The sequence below is a fragment of the Vanessa cardui genome, chromosome 2, assembly GCF_905220365.1.
Source record: "Vanessa cardui chromosome 2, ilVanCard2.1, whole genome shotgun sequence".
Classification (NCBI taxonomy): domain Eukaryota; kingdom Metazoa; phylum Arthropoda; class Insecta; order Lepidoptera; family Nymphalidae; genus Vanessa; species Vanessa cardui.
Window position 1 is genome coordinate 261313 of NC_061124.1, and position 16459 is coordinate 277771.

At 35.0% G+C, this 16459-nt stretch overlaps 1 protein-coding gene across 2 annotated transcripts; it reads left to right on the plus strand.

The window, feature by feature from the left end:
- The first annotated feature begins 106 nt into the window (after positions 1-106).
- LOC124538393 (cytochrome b5-like) lies at positions 107-16098 on the plus strand. 2 transcript variants are annotated; one of them, XR_006966977.1, is made up of 4 exons: positions 107-413; positions 5660-5748; positions 6127-6361; positions 6394-7955. XR_006966977.1 is itself a non-coding variant. In XM_047115443.1 (4 exons), exons 1-4 carry the CDS (start codon positions 297-299, stop codon positions 15152-15154), a joined length of 393 nt encoding a protein of 130 aa, XP_046971399.1. In that variant the 5' UTR covers positions 107-296; the 3' UTR covers positions 15155-16098. The 2 variants fall into 2 exon arrangements, 1 of the variants encoding a protein (XP_046971399.1); XM_047115443.1 differs by lacking the exon at positions 6394-7955 and adding an exon at positions 15079-16098 and having other exon boundaries at positions 6127-6237.
- The last annotated feature ends 361 nt before the right edge of the window (positions 16099-16459 follow it).

The window sequence follows — 16459 nt, forward strand, 5'->3', positions numbered from 1 at the left end:
TACGTAAGAACTATTAACATTCAGATCTTAGGTAGATACTTATTAAAAAAAAAAGTTAAAAAATATTTTATCTGTAACTTTGCAGTGACGTAAGTGTTTTTTGACAGATTGACATCATCTTGAGACTTGATCGTGACATGGCATGACACTTCGGTTTCGTGAATAGGATTAGGACCGTAAGAACCTAAGAACACTCGTCACTCGTGTTTACAGAGTTGTGCATTCAGCACTCTCTTTGCAAGTGGTCAGTGAATACCGGCTGTAGTCTTGTCGTACTAGAAACTTATTTTTTTATCATGTGCGAAGAAGTCAAATTATTTACTAGGGAGGAACTCAAAAGCCGCAACTCTCGTGAAGACGCGATACTTATCATCCACAATGGTGTATATGATGTTACTAAGTTTCTAGATGAGGTATGTATTAGAAACACGTCACAATTGTTCAAATAGAAGATTGCGTTGCTTTAAATATATAAAAACCGAAACAAAGGGTCACGAAACATAAATATATATTTTATCATCTCAATTTTTAAAAGATTATTTAAGAGTGATATATTGATAATTAGAAATTAATTTTCTGATATGGATATTGTACACAAGATTTTAATTATATAGGTATGTAGCATACAGTTTAAGTGTGTAGCTTCTACCTTCCTACCTACCTACCGTTGAAGAGAGAATTGAAAAAAATTGTATTTTAATTCTTGAATATAGCAGATATACTACAATGCATACATTGGCTTATGGAGCTGTGAATTTTTGCCATGAAATAACTTGTCGTAATAAAATGACTTCATTCTATATGTTCATAGGTAAGAATGTTAGTCATAAAAAAGGTATAATGCTACCATTAGTCTTTTTTTTGTATCTTCCTTGTTTCTGATATTTATAATAAAAAAATAAAATATTTGGTAATGGGATGTTAGTGAATGAAATCTTTTGTTTGTTTAAACTTTTAGTAAAGTTGCCTTGCTGGGTGAAAAATGGAAAAATAAACAACTTTTACAATAATAAATAGCCTGCTCATGTCTATGGGCCATTCTGCATCTAGTCACACTGTAATCTACACTGATATGCTCAGTAGTTTGCAGATGATTGTTGAAATGTTTCATCTGATCAACATATAGATGTTGGTACTTATTTCAGAAAACTGTAACAATTATACAGTTAATATGGCACATAAAATGTGTGAAATATGATGAAAAAATAGTTGACATACATTCTGGTACTGTAGTGACTATTCATAAAACAGTTATGCAAATTAAAAGAAAAAACATTTTGAATTGATCAAGTATCAATTTACATTTTGTTTGATATAAAATAGTTTCATGGTTAAAATACCTCTATTGTCCCTTTATTCAATATTTATATGCAGGTTTGCTATCATAAAATAAACATAGCTCTAGTAAATTTGTACTAATTTAAATTCAAAGTGATAATTTTAAAATTGAAGGTCAAATTACCTTTAAATTATAATAATGATTATCTAGTTGGAACTTGTGCCTTTTATATATATTATATATACTTTATAGCTCAACAGTATAGAGGCCATCCCTTGATATAAAGGGTTTTATGATATTATGTTACACAGATGATAATATAATGTACATACTATTCACATATAATGTGTGTTTTTATATTGAGACTAATTTGATCGTAATTAAAAATACATTAGTTTACTTTTGTACTGATGTCACTGTTTTGTTAGGAATTGCCTGAACAATAGCAAGTATTTCAATACAAAAGAACTTTTACTTATAATTAATTCCCAAATATAAAAATTAGTACAAAATTGTTTATATAAAGTTTTTTACTACTTCTCAAACAAATGACAGTGATTTTAAAATAGTAATTTAGAAATAAAACAAATGTCACTTTTATTTGTGTATTAATATTTAATTTTACAATATATCATTTTACTATAGTAGTTACTCCGTCTCTATTTCTTTTCTCTCCATGTGCCTTTTTTATCGCATCTAACATTGGCGAAATATGATGACTACCCAACTCCATCAAAAATTGGCCCTGTTGACAACTCAAAGCCTTCAAAAACTAATCAAGATAACCTAAGCGATAACCATTTGTCGTGCCATATCTAAATCTCAACAACACTGATTTTAACACTTGACTATCCATACCTGGGTGTCAAACTTATTACACAAGGCAAATAGATAAAAACAATATAAATTTAGATCACCATCAAAAACACTCTTGTAAAATGTTGTCTACTTACAATTATGACGAAATAAAAACCAATCAGTAAATATATACTAACCTGCCCGCGGTTTCGCTCGAGTTTTACGGTGTTGGTTGACATGTGTGAGACAAAAAAAGTAGTCGATGTCGTTTCTTGGAGTTTGTTTTATACTGAATTTCATCAAATTTGTTTCAGCGGTTTGGTCGCGAAAGAGCGACAGACAGACAGAGTTACTTTCACATTTAGAATAGATTTAATACAAATTGCTTCTTATTATGATTTATAAATTACTTATATTAATGGATTATAGAGAATAAATATTTGGCTTACCCAGTAAAAAGCTCGTCAAATATGACAGTGGTCTTTATTGTCGGTGTGGTTAGTATCGGTAAGAAGTATCTCATGTAGTGGTGTAGTTCGATAAATTACCGAAACCGCGCTAATGTGGCTAAAGGGTACCCCGGAACTAACATTTATGCGTTTATTAAACGGGATTTATGAGTTCGATTAACACACAATTTGATAACATATAAATAGTTCGTCACCAGTTTAACTAAACCATGTATTAGCTATACAAAACAAATAGCAGAGCTATCTATGTTTTTACATATCGTAGGTCATTTATATTCAAATCTAATAGGTACTTATTCCTAAACATAACGTCGGTCTTACAGACTAATCAGTAGACAAGTTTATTTCGTTTTTTATTCGAATAGCGTGTACAAAAATAGTATAATGAGAATGAAAATAACAGTAACAACCTGTGAAATTCCCATTACTGGACTAAGGTGGATGAATTCTCAGGTGGCAGATTCGCAGGTTTCCTCATGAAGTTTTCCTTCACTGTCGAGCACCAGATGAATTACAAAAACAAATTAAGCACATGGAAATTAAGTGGTGCTTACATGGGTTTGAACCCGCAATCATCTGTTAAAATTCACCCGTAAAAAAAAGAATATATTTAGCCGAAATTGTTTTTACACTTTTTTGGCTGAACCTTATTTTGGTCATGTCACAACGAATAATTAAATAAATAGAATTAGGGCGCTGACCCTTATGACTTATTTAAACTTTTGTTTTCAATAAAAAACATCACCTTCGTCTGGAAATTCAATTCGACAATGTTTTGCTTATTCTTTTTTTATTTATATTTAAAATTAAAGTGATCACCACTGCCCTTAGACATTGGTAAGTACTAGAAGCGCGCCTACCAAGAGAATTATGAACGTAGTATCTTGTGAACGCTATACCTAAAATACCGATATTAGGAAGTTTGTATTGTAATGACGGTACAGCAATTAATGAATTGGTGCTACCAACTATAATCCTAATATAGTATAAGTGACCTACAATATTATACCATAAAGTTAATTCATGCTTATAAAATTTTTATAAATAAAAAAAAACCGCCTTCAAAAATGAACTAAAAAGAAAAAAATAATCAGTTACATCCATATCCAATTTACGATTTTTTAATCACCTCTCAAAGTCTGTGCCAAAATTGCTAATATAGGTACATAATACATAATACATACATACAAACCTAAATCTATTTATTGTATAGATGACACCATTAGACAAACCTTACTATCGATACAAATTAAATGATTTCAATATAGGAATTTATTTACTTTGTTGGCACTGACTTCAAAAGGTGATTAAAAAATCGTAAATTGGATATGGATGTAACTGATTATTTTTTTCTTTTTAGTTCATTTTTGAAGGCGGTTTTTTTTTATTTATAAAAATTTATTTACTGCTTTTCAGTGTTGTTTTGTTATTTATAATTACAATTGGTAGTGTTTGTCATTCACTTTATTATACTCAGTACATTTCGGCTTTCGACTCTAAACATAACTCAACGCCGTTTCAATACGATGTGGACTGCAACTCAAATTAAGCGTTACCTAAGTTACAATAGCCTAATGCTAACTGCTCATCGCCAATTAGACAATACCATTTTTCCCGATGCAATACCGTTAATCATTGAGGAGTCCTCCTGGTAGTCCACCATCAGCTAGACTTCATCATAGGCATGTTTACTAACATCAATTGCTTGACGACTATCTTAAAGAAATAGAACTAAACCCGTAAAATAGTTACTTACTAATAGGTTCTGATTACTAGTTGTGGTCTTCATCATCAGTTCTACTTCATCAAATGTCACTTTTCGTGAGCATATGACCAAGGCACTTTGAATAAAACCAAAATCACTATAGGTGTGCCTATAAAATTTGAGGAGTTCCCTCGATTTCTCCAGGATCCCATCATCAGATCCTGATCTCCTGACAATGGGACCACCTGTAAAACATGCCCTTTCAAACAAAAAAAGAATTGTCAAAATCGGCCCAGCCATCTTCGAGTAATTCGGTAACATACATAAAAAATAAAAAAAAGGCCCCGACGAATTGAGAACCTCCTCCTTTTTTGAAGTCGGTTAAAAATACAAAGTTAATTATAACACAGAAATGAAATTTTGTATACACACATGATCTATTCAATGCTCTTTATGTCTCATTTAATACTTATATTAAATTTGCAATAAACGGTGCGGCAGTGAAGTGTGCCAGAAGTATTATTTAAATGCGGAAAGAGGCTTCGCATAGACATCCCGATCCGGAATGTTATTGGAAAATTCCAGCGCGCTCGGTCCTCTCAAACGGCCTCATTATTGTCATATTTTATTATCTCCTCCCCCTTCTCCGAATGCCGAGCCTGTGAGTGTGTTGAATACGCAATTCATATCAAGGTACAACTATATACGATGCATTTTGTGGAGTGCCGAGTAAAGTGGCGTCTGTTTCGTTTCATTTGCTTTCACATGTTTATCGCAAATTGAAATACTCGTAAGACTGACATTGATGAATAAACTTAGAAACCTTGAAGGTTTTCGAAGGTTAACGAATGTTATTATATCACAATAAAATGAAAATTTACATTTGGAAGTTAATCGATATATATATACATAGGAGTAAACCTTAAACAGATTTTTTGCTACACACTTTTAATATTATAAACCTCGCCCCATAGATTTAGGACACGAGAATACTGAAAGATTTACGCTTTACGCCACGTCGCGACGCGTCGGACGGCCATTCTCAAGAGTCACTTGCCCATTGCGCAGTAAATAATAATATAGTAAACAACACAATGATTTTACTTTCACAATTCGGTAAAATAACGGCTTTCCGTGCTTTTTATTGCCCCGACTAATTTCGTTGCCTCGCTGGCGCCGCAACGGATTTTACATTGCCAATCCGTCACTGTCTGGTGTCGAATTGGCAAAAAAATATAAATACAGGAACTCTCAATGCGAATCAAATTTGCTATCTCAGCAATAGATAAAACCAAATTCGCTTGGGCACAAGTGTTTTTTGATCCTAACCAGGTTTATAGAAAAAGTAAAAAGGCAATGATCATTGACTTGTTTATATGTATTTTTAATGAAGTCTTTGTTTACCAGCATCCCGGGGGTGAAGAGGTGCTCTTGGAGCTAGCAGGGCAAGACGCGACGGAGCCCTTCGAAGACGTCAGCCACAGCTCCGACGCCAGGTAAAAGTTCAGATAAAGTTAAACGAATGTGGTTTATTCTTGATTTATTACGTGTTAGTTCGTATGATACTCTGATATATTAGGTGTTAATACGTATGAACCAAATGCGCTCGATCGCTTGCGTTCGCTCTACATAAATATTTAAATGGTAAGCAATGATACAAGTGATTTTCACGAAGAATATAATATAATTATTTTATTAACTTTTAAGCGTGTGGTCATCGCCATTTTGCAAATATTATTAATATATTATATTAAATTTAAATATATATATAGATTTTATTTCACTTTTACGTGTGGCAACGAGTGCGTACTCCACATGTGTACGGTTGTACACATTTACAAATCGATATATGTGTAAATTTTGTTGTCTCCCAGGTCGTTGATGAAGAAATACAAAATCGGTGAGTTGGTGGAGGCGGACCGCACGCAGATGAAGGCGGCCTTCTCCCCGCAGTGGAACAACGACCAGCAGCAGGAGCAGGGCAAGTGCGTAGTCGCCTAGAACTCCACCAGACACTCGCCCATCACACATCACCTCCACTCGCTGTACCAACTACCTGATGACCATAGGACCAAATGTAGAATGTAGATGTAGATAGAGAGCTCACTCGTATACGCTGCACTCATGACATGAGAGCTATTACCATTTTTGAATGTTTTATTTAGTTGATATGCAGCCATGAGAGGCGAAGTCAAATTATCATTTGTAGAATGCGAAACGGTTGGAAATGTTTTGCTCATCGACAAGTAAATCCTCTATCGTTGGGCACATCTTTCGTCGTGTCGTTATTTGTTACCCATCGCACCGTTGTTTGCGTTCATCACATAATTTACTTTGTGCAGAAAATTACATATTTGATGTACATATGTTTTATAGTTAAGAAGCAATCAGTAAAATAATAGAATTCACACAGAAGAAAATTCGTAGCGAGCGAGTAAGTTATTCGCACGAATTGACACATTCGTTTCGTGTCGCCCGACGCCTCGCGCCTGAGGTCAAGTTTAAGATAACATTTATACAATAACCACGTCCCGTCGAATCTCTTTAAATACATTATCATCATTATTGATCACAATGTTTATATCACGACTTACGTATGTGCTGACTTTGAACGGCGCGAGATGTAGATTCTATTCAAAATAATCGGCAAGGAACCTTATACCCATACATTTGTAACTCGCTACGATATTGATCTTTTTACACATCAAATCTAGATAACAAAAACGTATGAAGTCAAACAACCATAATGTATTTCAAGTACGTCATTTTTAATATTTTATTATAATGTTTGTAAGCAAGCACGTCACGGTTATAGTCACACAAGTTATCGTTAGTTGCTAGTCGGCGGTTTTAACTTACTTTGTATAAGATATTGAAACGTTTTCCAAATTAATACCAAAGAAAACATCATCAGCGATGTGATACTTTGTCGTTTATTAGATTAGAGACTAAATATATTTATTAGTGTATTAAGGTCTTTCCTGGGCTATAAATGAGTTAACTCGCTCGAGTCTCGTTTTTGCCGTTATCGGCCGCGTGCATACATTGCGTTGAATGACATTCATGTTTCGGGATATTGTTGACGTTATAACGCCAGTGAAGAAGTCTCCCTGAGTCATTGTTATTATCATTCCAAAGAGTTTCCACAATCGCCGGCACATGGATCTGTGTAATGTTGGCTCACGCTCCCTGTGTACTTAGCTGATACCAAATATATTCAACGAAATGTGATATCGAGATCTGTTTCTCTCGCTTGCACATAGCATAGCGTAGCGGGTGATATAGTTAGTTACCTTGTACTGTCTTCCTATATTTTTAAATTTTTATTCACACCAAATATTGTATTTTTTATTGTATATTTAGTCAAATGCAAGTTTAACTGGCGTGCTAATGGAAATGATCTCTATTGTAATAAATTGTAGAAATGTTAAATGTTGCTTCTAAAACAATAATTGCTTCGTAGTGTTCATAGACTAGTAGTTGATATCGACGCTGTAGTTGATAATAATAAACATAAATGAAAAAAAAAATAAAGCTATATCATATTAGTAAGTATATTGTTATACATATTTAGCCGGAGCGCTACATCTACTTAAAGTTCTGCTATTGATTTATATACATACATGTCGAAAAAAAACGGCTCTGGACTTAGATTGGACTACTAATTGTAATCTTTTTGAAATAAAGCAAGTTATAAAAAATATATTTTATTTATTTAAATCACAATCGCCACACGATCGTACCCTCCATCGTTACACGGACCCATGTGCGTCTTTGCCTGTTGCTTTCATATTGCCTTCGAAAACGTCGACCTATATTTTATAATTATTTTTGTTATAACACGATTGTAAATATAAGGATTTTTTAGTTTCGTACTTATAAACTATATAAAATATCAAGATACATAATATTACAGTCTAAACGCCTCTAAACATCAATTCAATTCTTAGTTTAATGGCTTGTAGTTGTGCCGGCAGGGCACAGATTATTTCGCCAATGTCACGTAGGATGGAGAAGACACGAATGAGATTGATCGGTACGGTTGAGACACTAAACTCAATTGAATTTTAAAGTCAAGAATAGTAGTATTAATTTCCTTGTTAATCCTTAACCTAGAACAACACAAACATTAAGAGTTAATAATAAGATAATTAAAAAAAAAAATAGTTGTTAGTATTCTAAACTATATATGTAATAAAATATGAAAAATTGGACTATTCACAACTTAATTTTATTTAATTTGATATATTTACATAAGATTGAACAAAATGGACTAAACACAAACGTCAACAAACATTCAACATTTATAGGGCGAGGGACTTTAGGAGGGAGGATGTCATAAATGGGACGAAGAAGTTTAGGGCAAAGGAACAGGATATGGGTTGCAGAGCCTTCGTCTAGGCCACATTCACACAGCGAGTGATCACGAACTCTGATTTTTGCTAGATGAGTAGGTGTGCATGAATGGCCGAGGCGTAACCGACAGATGGTGGAGGTGACCCAACGGTCAGCGTGCCTGTGAGATGAAAACCAAGGTCGCCTCGGAATTTCAGGTTGTAACGCCGAATAATATTTACCCTTGACCAATTTTGATGAAACCCAAAAAGAATTCCAGGATTTAATCATTTCAGCTTTGGCAAGAGAAAGCAAATCCTGAGATGTGTTGGCAAAATGCTCAGATGTACCAGATTGGATAGCAATCTTAGCATATGAGTCTGCCATCTCATTACCAGATATAGCTGAATGGCTAGGAATCCAGACCAGCAGGACTTGTAGCCCTTGTTGATGACAGGACAACAGGGCCTCTCTGATCTTAAAAACGATTGAAAGTCTTGATCTGCTACGAAAAGGATTCTCTTTAATGGCTAACAGACAGCTTAGTGAGTCACATAAAATAATTGTTTGCTGAATATTGTGTGACAGGGCATACTTTACGGCTTCCAGTAAAGCGATGGCCTCACCGGAGAATACAGAGGTTTCGGGGGGACATTTAAATAATAGTGCTATTTTAAATTTAGGAATCCAACAAGCTGCACCAACGCAGCCGGTCGGCGAGAGCTTAGAGGCATCAGTATATATAGGGAGATGATTAGGCCAATTTTGATGAAAAATTGTTTGAAATTGGATATTAGCATCAGGGGAACCTTTTACGAGTCCAAGATTTGTTATTACCGGAGGATTATAAATAAGTGCTTTAAAGGAGGTGGAAAAAAGAGGATTAGAGGGAAAAGTGGTAAGTGGATGGGGGAGTTTGGTATACTTGAGGAAACTGTTTAATAGGAATGGGGATGCCGGATTATCTGGGTTACAAAGGTGGGATAGTTTGTTTAATCTAATCAGTAGAGGATGGGAGGGTAGCTGTAACAATCTGATGATAAAGCGGTCACAAAGATATTGCCTCCTTATCTGTAGAGGAGGGTCAACACACTCAACCTGCAGAGCATTAGTAGGGGTGGATTTCATCGCACCCAATATAATACGGAGACATTTATATTGTATTTTATTTAATTTTTCTGAAGCTGATTTATTAAAAGGATCTAGAACGAACAGTCCATAGTCCAAATGACTACGAACTATTGCGTTATAGATCAATTTTAATGTATAAGGGTGAGCTCCCCACCAGACTCCAGACACTGCTCTAAGGGCATTAATAGATTTTTCACATTTCTTGGCTATGTAATCGGAGTGAGAAATTCCGTTCAGTTTGTAATCGAGAATTATACCAAGAAATTTTGTTTTGTCTACAAAGTTAATGCATTGACCCTCATAAAACAGATCAAAGGCAGGAATACGTCTTTTTTTCGTAAAAATCACTGCTTGACTTTTGGCTATCGACAGCGACAAGCCATGGTCACAGAGCCATTGGGATAGGTAATGCAAAGCAGAGTTTAATCGAAATGATAAATTTTCAACGGAACTTGATCTATGATATAAAACTATGTCATCAGCATACTGGAGGATGTTACAAAAGTTGTTAACAGACAAATCGAGGTCATGAGTGTATATGCTATAAAGCAGAGGACTGAGTACAGAGCCTTGAGGAAGACCTTTCCAGACGAATCTGGGGGGAAGTGAGAGATGTTGGTGTCTTACCGTTATTGATCTGCAAGTTAACAGATTACATATGAAATGAACTATCCTCGGAGGAATACTCAGCTGTTGCATTTTCTGCCTGAGTAACGGAAGAAGGACATTATCATATGCAGAAGATATATCAAGAAAGATTCCCACAAGGTACTCTCCTTTAGCGAAGGCAATTCGAATGTCTGTTGTAAGTATGCTTAGACTATCAATAGTGCTCGACCCCTTCCGAAAGCCAAATTGAGAGGGAGCAAGTATGTTTCTGCTTTCCATTAACCATTCCAGGCGATTCTTCAAGAGATGTTCAGTGATCTTTGCCAAAGTAGATGATAAAGCTATAGGTCTATAAGAATTGAAATCGGAAGGGTTCTTACCCGGTTTAAGAATGGGAATAACAATTTGTGACTTCCAAGATTGCGGGATGATTCCTTTGATAAAAACCGAGTTTATAATATTTAAAAAACAATGTTTAGCTTTATCATTCAATTTGGAAATAAAAGAGTAAGGAACGCCATCTTCCCCAGGTGTCGAATCGGATAAACCATTTAATGCACATTGAAGTTCGGAAAAAGAGAAGGGGGCATCCATTTCATCCAAAGTAGATGCTGGCGTAGAAATTAGAAAACTGTCCTCATATGGGACAAAAGGGGGGGCAAGCTTATCAGCAAAATTGTTAAGCCACTCAGAAGGAGTATTTGAGGTAGGGTTGTCAGAGTTAAGGCAACGGCGGAATTTTTTAAGTTGGGACCAGACTGCAGAGGAAGAGGAACGAGGGCTCAGGGATTCACAAAATTGAATCCAACTGACTTTTTTCTTTTTAGAAATCAGTCGTTTTAATTTGGCGTCGATTCTCTGATACTTGTAAAAATTATCCATAGACATACACATAGTGTATGTTTCTTCAGCCTCTAGTCTCTGTTCAGTTAATCGTTTGCATTCCTCATCCCACCAGGGGGTGGAAAGCAAATGATTTTTTGAGATGTGTTTTTTGGGAAAATGGAGATCAGCTGCAGTTAAAATACCATTAACGAAAAGGTCGTAGCAAAGGATTACATTTCGATAGTCTTGCGACGCAAAGAGGGAGTCAATCATGTCGTCAACAGATTCAGCATATGCAGACCAATTAACATGTTTTAATTTATATTTTAATAAAGGATTTGGGTTGGAGTATGGGATGGATCGGTTATTTAAAGAAAGGAGGATAGGGAAGTGGTCACTACCAAAAGAGGATGATAGGACATTCCAGGATAATTGAGAAGCAAGGGCAGGAGAGGTTAGGGATAGGTCAACAACGGATTTAGGGTTTTGGTTGGGGTATACTCTACGTGTTGGTGAGCCATTATTGAGGATGCAGAGGTTTGCATCATCAAATATGTCCATCAACAAGAGAGCAAACGAATCAGAAAAATGTGAACCCCAGGAGGTATGGTGGGCATTAAAATCACCCATGACAAGGATAGGATGAGGGAGACTAGAGAAGATGGCGGATAAATCGGGAATTAAAGCGGGATTAGGGTGAGGGATATACAGGGAGAGAAAAGAGATGTTGAGGGCTCTGACAGCAACAGCATTAATATGCTGGCTGGACAGGGATAGAGGGATTTGGGAAAAGGGAAGGGAGTGCCGGATAAAAATGGCACTCCCGGCATAACCATCACTCCTGTCATCTCTCAAACAGGAGAAGCCCGGTACCCGAAATCGGGATCCAGGGATCAACCAAGTTTCAGAGATGGCAATAATGACAGGTTTATGGAGATTAATTAGAGAGAGGAGTTCATGTTTTTTAGGCCGGACGCTCTTGCAGTTCCATTGAAGGAAGCTGATTGGGGCCATTTTTAAGGATTGAGAATAGTTGACCTAAGTCTTGAGCAACGTTGGACGGTAAGGGGATATCATTACAGGTTGAAATAATGCTTAGAAGAATCTTCGTTAACATTTCCAAGAAGTTGGGATTGTTATTTACGGGGAGAGAAGTATTTTGGTTGAGAGCACAACCATTGGGAGTAGTAGAGGGACAATTGCTAACAATGGATTGGTGAGCCTGTTTATCGTATCCTTTTCCAAGCGGTGATCTTGGGCGAGGAGTACTTAAAACAGTCTTACGATAGGATCTGATAGGTGAAGGGATAGATTTGTTTGGGATAGTTGGAGAATATATAGGAGGGGTGAACATCTCTTTTGCAATCTCTGCATAGGATCTACGAACAGGAGGGAACCGTGAGGATGCTTCTATATATGACACATTGTCCTGGGACATAACAATTTTTATGGATTGTTGGCGTGAAAATTCAGGACAGTCCTTATCCGTAGTAAAATGAACACCTGAGCAATGTAAGCAAGTGGCGTTATCCTTACTTACATCACAAGACTCACCTGTGTGGGATTTGGAGCACTTAAAACATCTAGGTTGTGATCGGCACTGAGTTTTTATGTGTCCATAACGGCAGCAGTTCAGGCATTGGATCGTAGGAAGTTTATACATTTCTACAGGTAGGGAAGTATGATAGGAAAACACTTTATTGGGAAGCATTTGCCCCCTAAATGTGATAACCACAGATTGGGTTGGGACCCATGTGATAACACCATCAGTAAAAGTTTTCCTGTTAAGGCGTCTGATTTTTAAAACTTCACCACATCCAGAGGGAAGTTCGAGTGATGATGCTAATTCATCCATTGTCCAGTCCACGGGAATACCCTTAATCAAACCCATTCTAGTAATATTGAAAGTCGGTACAATAGCTTTGTATTTACACATTTCAATAACAGGGTTTGCTAGAAAGGAGTTTGCTGCCTTGCTTGTTGAAAACTCAACAGATATTTTATTGCGTCCTACATTTTTAAGACCATCGTTAATAATACCACTAATTTTGTGAGTATGTAGAAATTGCCCAAATTTGATAGCCCGTATAGTAGTTCCTGAAGCAGGATCAGAGACTTCCCGGGACACATGAACAATGAAAGGGCCTTTGTCACTGTCTAAATAACTTTTAGGGCCTTCAGAGTAGGAAGGATGGGTATAAATCGTTTGGATGGAGGGAGTTGCGGTTGTGGGATGAATTACCGTTTTCTTTGTGTTGGAGTCGGAATTAATCGAATCATTAGTACTTTGTCGTTTACGAGAAGGTATAGAAGGAGAAGAACAATTGTCGGGAACTAAATCTACTGAGCCACCTGGATCAGGGGGTTCGGGAGGAGTATCAACCTCCATTATAAAACTTAAAAACTACAGAATATTAAAATACAGCAAATACTCACAATATGTATAAATGTTAGTAACACCACTAGCCCAAATATCAACTAATAGTACTATTAACAGTAAAATACACTACAAAACTAAACGTAAACACTCAAAATCTCTTAACACGTGTGTTAACCAACACTAACGCAAGCCCTTCCTCTAAACATCTAATGGGAGGGGCGCGCGCCGTTGTGTTCGTAGTCTTAAGGCTATGATCGCCGGATGTAATATCAGAAATCTAAATTGAACAATGTGCTTATTCGAAGATTCAAGGTAACCCCTTGGAATTAATGTTTACGTTTTCCGTGTCTAAAAAGTGCCTAAGTACTTGAGATATTCATCTCAACTCTTAAAATTGTACCTCTTCATTATACAAGTTAGATTAGCACGCTAATTCTATCGAGATGAACCGACAAGAAAATCAATGGTTACACGTTTTTAAGTACAATGCTTCTATTTCTGTCATGATAATGTTTAAAAAGATCAAGACTTTTTATTTAATTTGAAAAATTAAATTAAATTATAATATAAATTACTTTTTTTTATTGGTTGAGTTATCACGTCATGCATGATGCATAACATTACTTTTAATTAAGTGTAACACTACATTTAAATAATTATAATATGCGATAAAATAAATTTATTAGGTACTTATATATATATATACATTATAAGATAATGTTTCAGAAAAAAAAAAAAAGTAAATACGCAAAAAACTGAAAATACCTTCAACGCGGAAATCAATACGATGTATACCTATTAAGTTCCAATACGTATTAAATTCTAGTGAGCTTACACTGAATATCATGTAACGCTTCTGCGAATCTAACCTTGCTAACCACCCTGCGGCGGCGGTACACTCACTGAGTGGAATCACATAAGCTTGTTAAATTTGAGATAAGTACTACTAAACGCGGAACCAGGAAAAATAATTAAATGTTGCCTTAATAATACCTAAATGCTGATTTCCCATACGTAAATATGTATTTATTCATGCTGTAAACTTTCCGACCTCGGCTTAAGTGTGATAATCAGTAATCTAATCTAATCCAGATCATCAGCTGGCATTTAAATGCCTCTGTGCATGCCATTTGCATACTTTCAAAATAATATTGATTATTTATTTAAATATATTTAGCTTTCAAAATTTATTAAGAAATGATGCCGTAATGTATTTTAATATAGCTACAAGTTGATTATATTTTTAATTATTTATCACATCATTGTGTACATGTGACCAAAAGTATTACAATTAAAATAAATAACAAGCGCTGTGAAATTGCGTGCATCCATGTCATATTTATTTAAAAATGAAAACGCTGACACACGCTGCCGTCGTTTTTATAAACATACGTAATTTTTTTGTTATTTTTTGCCTGCATCCAAAGAAGCTTATGATTAGTAGACTATTCACGAGACTTGCAACAACAAATGGCATTGTATTATAATGCCATTTTTGATTTGACAGTATTGTTTTATTTTATTTTTTTGTTTGCATTGGTGACAGTTCGTGGAGCTCGTGGATGGTGCCGCTGCTGCTCGGCGTGGCGGCGACGCTGGTGTACCGATACTTGTTCTTGTAGTCTCGGTAATAATGGCGATAATAATACGTGCACTACTACGAGCACACTATGCAGTAAAATAATATATTCGAGTGCATACGGGCACTCGAGTCAGAAGAGTTTTCTACAACTGATATAGATATATTGCTGACGGCCGAGTTTGATTATGCCCAATACAGTGGTACAGCTTGGAAACATTTGTGCCTTAATTTTTTTTTTACTATTTATGTTGGGCTTTATTTAAACTGTGTGTTTGTTTTTTATCCAATGATTGCACAGACAGCTATTGTTTCTTCAAAATAATCGTTTATAGTGTAAGACAAAAGTGGAGTCTCCATGCCAATTATTTTGAATTAAGAACATGGATTTAAAATCCATATTCTTAATTATTTATATTAAAACAAGTATTGTAATATTAAAAATGATTTTTATTGACAATTTATTGTAAATATTTTTAAAACGTGATCAAAAACAAGCGACTATTCTATTTTGCTTGATTGCAATACTGGTAACGATATTTGAATGAGTATTAAATGTATACTTACATTGTACAAAACTGCATTTATTACATCTGTATGAAGTCCTAATACTATTTAGTGCTGTTGTTAATGTGTGAGTAACAAGATAATAATTCACAATAATATTTACATTTTACAGAATATATTTACATACCTAATTGACATCGTCGGAAAAAAATATAATATATCTCTTGACTCAAAAAACTCCATAATTAATTGGCGCCGAACGTGTCACACCTCTCTTTCCCTTTGCGTTACGCCCAGATGTGTATAAAATTATGCAAATTTAAATGATTACTTGTCGTATATGATTCTGGGGCTTGGTTTAGAAAATAGTTTAGAAGTAAGTTTTGTGTGTTTACATTCTCGCATGAGGTGCTGAGTTTTATATGGCGTGTTATTGTCAATTATTGTGTATGGTGTTTAGATAAAGATTTTTTACTTGCACTGTGTTGTTTTTTTTTTACTTTAAAATAGAAACGTATTATCAATATTAAAATTTAAAATGCAATAAAACCTAAATGTGTGTTTTAAAGACAATCCTGGAGTCACTTTAAATATATACATAGAAAAAGATTTAATAATAACATATTAAAAGATAAAATTATTATTTATCACAAATTAACTTGTGAATGAACAAAATAGTTTTGTAGATAAAATAAAACGTTGCTCTAAGAAATTGTCGTATTGTTGAGTTGCATAATTAAAAAAATTACATGACAGTAATTAATTTCAGTTTATCCTTATTTGCAGATACATACTAAGTGAAATATTTTTCAATATGAAAGATTTTAAAAAATCTAAATAA